The following is a 9395-nucleotide window of genomic DNA, read 5'->3' on the forward strand; positions in this document are numbered from 1 at the left end:
CATTATTATTACAAAATTTATTTCTTAACGTTTTCTAAATAATTTAAATTTTTTATTTATCTTGTCAAAATGATTCAACAAATTAATTTTATTTATTTATAACACTTTTTAATCAATAATTATTTTAATTTAAAAAAAAAATTAATCAGGTGTACCACCACCATTATTTTGAAACCAACGAAAACCCCTAGTAAGAACTGTCAAATATGTCAAAATCGGCTGTTTGTTTATAATTTTATATTTTACCAAAATATTAAGATGGTTGAAGAAGTTAAAAAATATTTACAACAATTCTTAACGAACGTTTCAGGTTTATACAGCATAATAATATCAGATAGAGATGGCGTTCCGGTGATGGTGGTTACTTCTGAATCATCTCTACAAATAGCAACAAAACCAACGTTTTTATCCACATTCAGCTTGGCTGTCGATCAAGGGAGGAAATTTGGACTAGGGAAAATGAAGACGTTAATCTGCTCTTATTCCCAATATCAAGTTATTCAAATGAATAAACTCCCATTGATTATTACATTTATTGCAAGTGATTCTGCAAATACTGGGCACATATTATCTTTGGAGGAACAAATTGAACCTGTCTTATCGAATTTAGTTTACGTTGTCGCTGAGAATTAGATTAGTTTTTTTTAATTAGTTTTAATATGTATAAATAAATAAAATACTTGTTAATATACTTTTATTCTCTTGTTAACATGATTGGAAAATTTTCTGTTACAAGATGATCATCTTGAAATATAATTACAATGTTTAATTCAAATTCTAAAACAAAAAAAATATAATTATTAAGTTATTTCTTTTAATTATTTAACACACCAATTTTGAAATTAACTTTGATCAATGTTGGGCAAGTAAATAATCTTGGAAAAATCATATAAATCGCTATTTCTGTATTACGAGGAATATCTCCATCTCCAATTTGAATATTTTGTATCTCTGTAGCTAAAATTAATTTTTTTATCATAATTATGATTCGAATTAACAATTACCGTCTCTTGAAAATCCTTCAGCACACCCACAAGTTTCCACTCTTACAAGTTGAAGTTCAATGCTCTTAATGGGTACAGCACAATGCTCAACAATTAAATACCCAGTTAAAGGAGAAGAAACGCTACATCGACTAGAATCAAATTTCCCATGTATTTTAAAATTAGGCGCTCCAGATCCTCCAGAAGCCAAAGAAGCCGGGCTAATTGTAAATTGTATTGATCTGGGTGGATCAGCTATCCTCGGTCTATATTGTACCATAAACTGTTGGGATTTCTGTAAGTCTTTTGATAAAAACGACCTTTTAATATCGCATTTTAAATTATAACTAATGTTGATAAAAACACCATGATAAGTTTCATAAAGTTCTCGATTGGGTTTTGGGTGTAAAGGAAGCTCAAATGGGATCTGAGTACACCCTGCAGGAATTCTACCTGGCCCACTAACTTCACAGTTTACAAAAACCAATTGAATTGGCTTCACGGAATTATAAAAAGCCTCCAAAATTCCAACATTTTTTGAACTTAACTGCAAATTCACATATCCTTCCATTATTAATGTGATCCCATCATGTTTTAAATCTGTGTTGGTGTTTATTACGATTACCCCCGTTACTTTTTCCTTTAAAGTTTAAGAAACTGGTTTAGAATTAAAATAATTGAGATTTAACCTTTCTTACCCCTTCGTGATATACTTTATCAACCTTTTTTAGCTTTATATCTAAAGTCACAGACATAATTTGTTCGATTTAGTATTAAAATGGTTTCATAAATTAATTAAAAATTTGTGTTGTTGTTTTTAAGGTGTATAAAGTTATAAATAAAGTTGTAAATGAATTTTTCGTTGAGGTTATTATTGAGAGTTAGGCAACTCAAATTACGCATTTAATCTGAATTCTTGTTTTATTTGATTAAATTTTAATTGGAATGAAATGTAATAAAAATTATTAAAAATAATCAAAAGTTAATAAAAATTAAGATTATAATAATAATATATAAAAAATTCTGAAGTTATGTTAACTTAATAAGAAAGGTTTAAACAAATCGCATTAGACACTTAACGATGTTAGTTCTTGTTGTTTAATATTCATTTAACATAGTAAATAGATTCAGTATTAATAAAAGGTAATACATTTGGTTTTATTGTTATTAAAATGTTTATTATTTATATTTATTATTAAAATGTGTTAGCACAGAGTAAGGTGTTAGTTAGTTTCGTATATGGTTACGCCATCTAGTAGTAAGAGACTATCAACGGTGACTGTTATGAGATAAGGTTATGTTAACATTAGAGTTCAGATGTAGTTATAAGAAGTTTAATAAGAATAATAAGTTACTTTTAATAAATGATTTACAAAGTAAAGCACTAGGAGTTCTTAGCATTATATCCATAAACTTATATAAGACAAACGTTACAGTTAGGTTGCCTAAAATTCAGGTGATAAAATTTAGGATTTTCCTTATAGATGGCGCTTATTAGAATTTTATTATTTAAATTAACTTATTTATAATTTGTGATTAACATATAGTGTTGTAGTAATTCTTTAGGTTATGTATTTAACTATTTCTAACGATATTAATTACACGATGTTGTGTATTTTGTTATTAAATAAATTTATAAGTTAAGTTATTAATTATAATAAGTTATTTATAAGTTATATTTGACAGCTGTCATGGTAATTACTTGCCATGGATTATAAAAAATCTGAAGTTCTTGTAAAGAACGAAAATCTTGTAAAGTAATAATTTTATAGTAATACTATTTGTTTTTACCCAATATTCATTTTTAATTATTAAGTAAATAAGTAAGGAAAACTGATATAGTAAGATAAACTATAGTAAGATGGCGCTGTATTTTAAATTTTCAAAAAGGTAACATTATTAATGTAAAAAAATTTCATTATTTAAACATATCGCGCTCTCTAATCAACTTGCTAGGTTTCTTGCAAATTTAGAGTTCTTTAATAATTAAAATTATACCTATCTCTTTATATTTGTATAAAAACGCGATGCGTTTCTTTGATGCATATTTACGACTTCATGCCTTATATTTGTACAAAATTAAATTAATAAGTAAATAGTAGACATATTGCCCTGCAGAATGATTCATTTAGTGTAATAAACAATAATAAATTATGTGTTATTTATAATAAGGAATTTGTTTTTAATTTAATACTTTAGAAATTGCCTCATAGATGGCACTGTCAAGAAAAATGTCAACATGTATTATATAAAACTAGTTAATATTATTATTTAATTCTAGAAGTTGAGGCTAAGTTTATAACAAAATATACAAAAACATTTAATATCGATCAGGTATTTAAGAATATCATATTGGGATGAAACCACAGTCAAGAAATTAAAAAAAATGTTTTGACATTTAAATTTGACACTCCTTTCATTGATTCCTGTCAATTATAAATTTTTTAATATTTATGTACAAGATTTATAAAGTATAAATCGAATTATAAAAATTGGTAACGCGTAAAGTGTTATTTTTGGATTTGTCCGCTATGGGGCGCTGGTGGATTTTATAATAATAATGGATATGATTAAGAGATGGCAGCACTATTTTTAATTTATATTCCCCTCTTATATTTTCTTGTACTAATAATAAAAATTGTTTAGTATTTCTTTTTTAATTAACAAATAAAATTTTATTGTATGAAAACATTATACGTTTTCCGTAAAAACCGGTTGTTTCTACCAGTTTATTTTCATTAAAAAATAATATTAATTTTTAGAGAAATTTTTTCAATACTTTGAACAATTTTAAGAGTTGTTCTATCTGGTTTCAAGTTAAGTACTTGGGGAAATCCCGAGATAACTGACAGGTTGTTTCCACCAGTTTCTACGGAAAAAGTTGGTAAAGGCGGGCTTAACGTCACAGACGGAGTTTATTTTAGTTTATTTGCTTTAAATATCTATAATTATTATTGAAAACTAGTTATTAACCTAAAATTATTGGTCTTTAATTGTAAACAAGCTTTATCTTTTATTAATATTTTGAAATATTATACTAATTAGACAAGGGGTTAAAAGGCACGGAAACAAAATATATTAAAAGGTCGAGCTTGAGCGGAGAGTAGAGGATTTCCATTAAAGTCCATCCTAAATAAAATATTGAAACATTTATTATAGTACTTGAGGTAGAGGTACTTCAGATAGAGATACTTGAGGTAGTGATAGAGGTACTTGAGATAGAGATAGAGGTACTTGAGGTAGGGGTACTTGGCTAGAGATACTTCAATGAAGTGGCGAACCAGTTCGCGTATCGTGTAGATCTAGCTTTATACAAGCATATGTTGTTTCTTCTAAGACTAAGACCTTTCGGAAGTAGAACGCATCCCTGGAGGAGCTAGAGGTCGAGCTAGAGAGATAAAGATAAATAAATAAATAAACAAACAAAGATAAAATTATTCTTAATTTTTAAAATGTTATTTTCTTTGAAAAAAGTCCAACTCAACGAGGCCTGCATTTTTGTCTCCCATGGTGACAATACGATTTTCTATTTTAATTTTATGTTTCAGATTTTTTATGATGCGACGAATTAATTTAGTATGGAAAGATTTTATGTTGACGTTCTTATTCCCACTCGTTTTCCCTCACTCTTTCACCTTTATCATCTGGCGAACGTTCCTTATGACCTTCAGTCCAATTTCATCCCTCATCATGTTGACTCAAGTTATTTAATTTTAAAGGAAATTTTAACGTGTTAATTGTAAGTTTAAAAATTTTCTTTCTTTTTTGATTTCTTATATTTAGTTATTATGGTTCTTTCTGTACAGGTTTGGTAATTTGTTTTGTCGTTAATTTTTAACATTTGAATTTTTCGTAAACGGAATCTTTTTGAAGAAATACTCTGAAACAATACTCTCGATGCTCCTACACCGACGGTAATTATATATATTCTTTATCTGTGTTTTTGTTATATCTGAATGTTCCTTAGTCCTGCCTGAAGAAGAACGATAATCGTTCGAAATCTTCGAAGATAGCACCGAAATAAAATATTTTCATCGTTTATACGACTTTTAATTTTTGTTAGCAGCAAAAAACCATACAACTTACCTGGAAAAAAACTACCAAATCGATAATAGAGGCATCTCCAATAGGCCCCGAGATCAAGAAAACCTTAATCCCTCGGGAAAAATCAAGCAGGTGCCCCAAACTCTATGGTCTGCCCAAAATCCCCTCCCTCAGGAAGGTTGCTCCGGATCGGGGACGGTGTAGGACCGTTTTCCAAGTGGCTGACAAGTGCAGGGCGTCATCTCTCTTGTTGAAGGTACCGTTCTTCTCTATTTCGATGGACTCGCGGATGAGTCTGGTGCTCCAATGTGGAACGTTGGCTATTTCCATATCTGAAGCTGCTAGTTTTCCATATATACATATACATAGAATAATCATGCAAAATAATTTGATATTAAAATAGTATTATTTAAGTGTTTGCCTAACCTATCCTTTGATATGGACTCCCCCGCTGATAGAATGAGAGTCATTCAGCTTGCGCATACTACATATCAATGCTATTATTCCACGTGGAAAATAACCATGATGCTGTGATCTCAATGAGAGTTAGTACTTTCATGGAGGCATTGTCGTTAGCGAGGCTTCCAAACCCTCCAGCATGCCTATGAAGTGGGTATAGTTGCATCATGGTTATTTTCCACGTGGAATAATAGGATTGATATGCTGTATGCCCAAGCCGAATGACTCTCATTCTGTCAGCGGAAGGAGTCGATATCAAAGGATAGGTTCGGCAAACACTTAAATAATACTATTTTAATATTCAATTATTTTGCACGAATTTTCTATTTATATGTACAAATGGTACACTGGCTCAAAATATAGAATTATTCAATATATTTTCCACGAGGAATTATAATAAAAATTGCATATATACGTATAACTAAAATATTCGTGCAAAATAATTTGGTATTACAATACTATTATTTAAGTGTTTACCTAACCTACCATTTAAATGACTCCACGTATCTATCGACTGGAAGTCTGGCCCCTAGTTAGAAAAAAAATAATTTTGATTAAATTCGGTATAACTAAAGAACGGTTTGACCGATTTTAATGTTCTATATCTCAAACGAAAGCTTGCGTCTGGCTGAATAATTATCTGTAAAGCATATTGAACACTTCCATATCTGAAGCTGTTAGTTTTCCATATGTATATGTAAATAGAATAATCATGCAAAATAATTTGATATTAAAATAGTATTATTTAAGTGTATACCTAACCTATCCTTTGATATGGACTCCCTCAGCTGATAGAATGAGAGTCATTCGGCTTGCGCATACTACATATCAATCCTATTATTCCACGTGGAAAATAACCATGATGCTCTGATCTCAATGAGAGTTAGTACTTTCATGGAGGCATTGTCGTTAGCGAGGCTTACAAACCCTCCAGCATGCCTATGAAGTGGGTATATTTGCATCATGGTTATTTTCCACGTGGAATAATAGGATTGATATGCTGTATGCCCAAGCCGAATGACTCTCATTCTGTCAGCGGAAGGAGTCGATATCAAAGGATAGGTTCGGCAAACACTTAAATAATACTATTTTAATATTCAATTATTTTGCACGAATTTTCTATTTATATGTACAAATGGTACACTGGCTCAAAATATAGAATTATTCAATATATTTTCCACGAGGAATTATAATAAAAATTGCATATATACGTATAACTAAAATATTCGTGCAAAATAATTTGATATTAAAATACTATTATTTAAGTGTTTGCCTAACCTACCATTTAAATGACTCCACGTATCTATCGACTGGAAGTCTGGCCCCTAGTTAGAAAAAAAATAATTTTGATTAAATTCGCTATAACTAAAGAACGGTTTGACCGATTTGAATGTTCTATATCTCTAACGAAAGCTTGCGTCTGGCTGAATAATTATGTGTAAAGCATATTGAACACTTCCATATCTGAAGCTGTTAGTTTTCCATATGTATATGTAAATAGAATAATCATGCAAAATAATTTGATATTAAAATAGTATTATTTAAGTGTATACCTAACCTATCCTTTGATATGGACTCCCTCAGCTGATAGAATGAGAGTCATTCGGCTTGCGCATACTACATATCAATCCTATTATTCCACGTGGAAAATAACCATGATGCTCTGATCTCAATGAGAGTTAGTACTTTCATGGAGGCATTGTCGTTAGCGAGGCTTACAAACCCTCCAGTATGCCTATGAAGTGGGTATAGTTGCATCATGGTTATTTACCACGTGGAATAATAGGATTGATATGCTGTATGCCCAAGCCGAATGACTCTCATTCTGTCAGCGGAAGGAGTCGATATCAAAGGATAGGTTCGGCAAACACTTAAATAATACTATTTTAATATTCAATTATTTTGCACGATTTTTCTATTTATATGTACATATGGTACACTGGCTCAAGATATAGAAGTATTCAATATATTTTCCACGAGGAATTATAATCAAAATTGCATATATACGTATAACTAAAATATTCGTGCAAAATAATTTGATATTAAAATACTATTATTTAAGTGTTTGCCTAACCTATCCTTTGATATGGACTCCCTCAGCTGATAGAATGAGAGTCATTCGGCTTGCGCATACTAGTAGTAAGATATACTTCTATATCTTGAGCTTCAATATATTTTCCACAAGGAATAATATTTTTAATATTTTAATAATAATATTTTATTTTTCCATTTTACAAAAAAGCATAGAGTGCGTCAATTTAACAATAATTACATTGTGATATAATACAAATTGAATTCAAACATTAAATTGGAAAAACATGTCAATGGTATATATCGGATTTTCCGTGACAATAGCTTTCAGTCTCCTCCGGAATCTTGGAACTGGCAGATTCTTTAAACATGATTCTTCTCTCGTTTGTACCCATAGTTTAAGCTAGATTTACGCTAAGTTTTCTTTATGTATTCACGTTTTCCTCACCATTACCGCTAATAAGAATTTTTTATTTTTATTTTAGTACCTAAATTAGTTTATGTAAGTAGTCGTTATTAGAGTATATGCGATAAGATAATTTATAATAATTAGTATTGTAGCGTCTATGTTCGAATATATGCCTTAAATATTGTATTTTTTCTTTAATTTTATTTTTTCTTTATTATTCTTTAGTTCTAATTACTTTTTACAACTTAAAAATAACATTTTTGGTGACGAAATAATGTTTTTCTATGTTCCTAATGAAATAGCAACAACAAATTGATACTTTTTAGTTTAAATGTGACATTTCTCACACATTTAATGTTATTTAAATCATCAAAATGGTAATTTCTAACTTAAATATGACGTTTACAAGTTTGACTAATGACGTTTTAAATGGCAACTTGTCACTTTGTAACAAATATGATATTTTAAACATTAAAATGGCACTTTGAAACTTAAACATTACATTTTTAATCAAAATAATGATATTTTAAACGTTCTAATTGCTTTTTACAACTTAGAAATAAAATTTTTGGTGACGAAATAATGTTTTCTTATGTTCCTAATAAAATAGCAACATCAAATTGGTACTTTTTACTTTAAATATGACATTTCTAACCTATATAATATCATTTAAATCATCAAAATGGTAATTTCTATCTTAAATATGACGTTTATAAGTTTGACTAATGACGTTTTAAATGACAACTTGTCACTTTGTAACATAAAAATAATGTTTTAAACATCAAAATTGCACTTTGAAAGTTAAACATTACATTTTTAATAAATAGATTATATTTATTTATTTCTTTCATAATTTGTTTCAATAGTTGTTCCCACGGTTAGGCACTGAGGCCCTAGCGTTTGCTTTACATAACTCTTATTTTATTTAATTTTTTTTTCTTTAATAGATGCGTGCGCCAATTCACGCCATCAAATCACTAAAGAAGATACACTAAAAGACATTTCCACATTTAAAGATTGTTATTATTTCCTTCAGTAAAATGTTTATTAGTCCTACTTCATTTTGGTGCGTTTTTAAGATTCTTTCTAAGGAGAATTTTAAATGGTAACGATTGTATCTAAGTAACACCAATGAACTTTATGTATTAATTGTTAGCTATCGACCCTTAAACGTTAAACCCTTGAGCAAAGTGAAAGCATTTTATTCCTCGGATAATGAGAGAGATGAAGAAAACTTTTTCAGATGCTATTTCTTTGATGTCATTTAGATACAGTGTATATATATATATATATATATATATATAGGTGACGTCCTTTGAGGTCGGGGCTAATTGATCGTCTCTTTTCTTATTATGACTCTATCTCACTTATCTACATTTATTCTCTTTTTGAGAATAAACAGTGTGTGATGCAACCCAACATATACAGTTGCCGATTTTATACATATGGTTAGCAATCTGGAGCAGTAT

The 9395-nt window shown here is 29.3% G+C and overlaps 2 protein-coding genes and 2 long non-coding RNA genes across 5 annotated transcripts; 2 read left to right on the plus strand and 2 right to left on the minus strand.

Annotated features, from left to right (window-relative positions):
- Positions 1 to 186: 186 nt before the first annotated feature.
- LOC111416356 (Late endosomal/lysosomal adaptor, MAPK and MTOR activator 3) lies at positions 187 to 809 on the plus strand. Its single transcript, XM_023048349.2, has one exon. The coding sequence runs from the start codon at positions 259 to 261 to the stop codon at positions 631 to 633; it is 375 nt and encodes a 124-aa protein (XP_022904117.1). The 5' UTR covers positions 187 to 258; the 3' UTR covers positions 634 to 809.
- Positions 678 to 1875, minus strand: LOC111416355 (vacuolar protein sorting-associated protein 26C). 2 transcript variants are annotated; one of them, XM_023048347.2, is made up of 4 exons: positions 1682 to 1875; positions 1005 to 1623; positions 832 to 951; positions 678 to 777 (listed from the first exon to the last, which is right to left on the minus strand). In XM_023048347.2, exons 1-4 carry the CDS (start codon positions 1736 to 1738, stop codon positions 695 to 697), a joined length of 879 nt encoding a protein of 292 aa, XP_022904115.1. In that variant the 5' UTR covers positions 1739 to 1875; the 3' UTR covers positions 678 to 694. The 2 variants fall into 2 exon arrangements, with proteins under 2 accessions (XP_022904115.1, XP_022904114.1); XM_023048346.2 differs by having other exon boundaries at positions 832 to 957.
- A 2680-nt stretch (positions 1876 to 4555) lies between these two features.
- LOC139432617 (uncharacterized) lies at positions 4556 to 5027 on the plus strand. Its single transcript, XR_011642354.1, has 3 exons — positions 4556 to 4722; positions 4790 to 4897; positions 4951 to 5027. It is a non-coding gene; the product is annotated as an uncharacterized lncRNA (long non-coding RNA).
- Positions 5028 to 5278: 251 nt separating this feature from the next.
- On the minus strand, positions 5279 to 6938 carry LOC139432618 (uncharacterized). The gene is made up of 3 exons (XR_011642355.1): positions 6769 to 6938; positions 5973 to 6015; positions 5279 to 5368 (listed from the first exon to the last, which is right to left on the minus strand). It is a non-coding gene; the product is annotated as an uncharacterized lncRNA (long non-coding RNA).
- Between the last annotated feature and the right edge of the window lie 2457 nt (positions 6939 to 9395).

The sequence above is a fragment of the Onthophagus taurus genome, chromosome 1 (genome assembly GCF_036711975.1).
Source record: "Onthophagus taurus isolate NC chromosome 1, IU_Otau_3.0, whole genome shotgun sequence".
Taxonomy (NCBI): domain Eukaryota; kingdom Metazoa; phylum Arthropoda; class Insecta; order Coleoptera; family Scarabaeidae; genus Onthophagus; species Onthophagus taurus.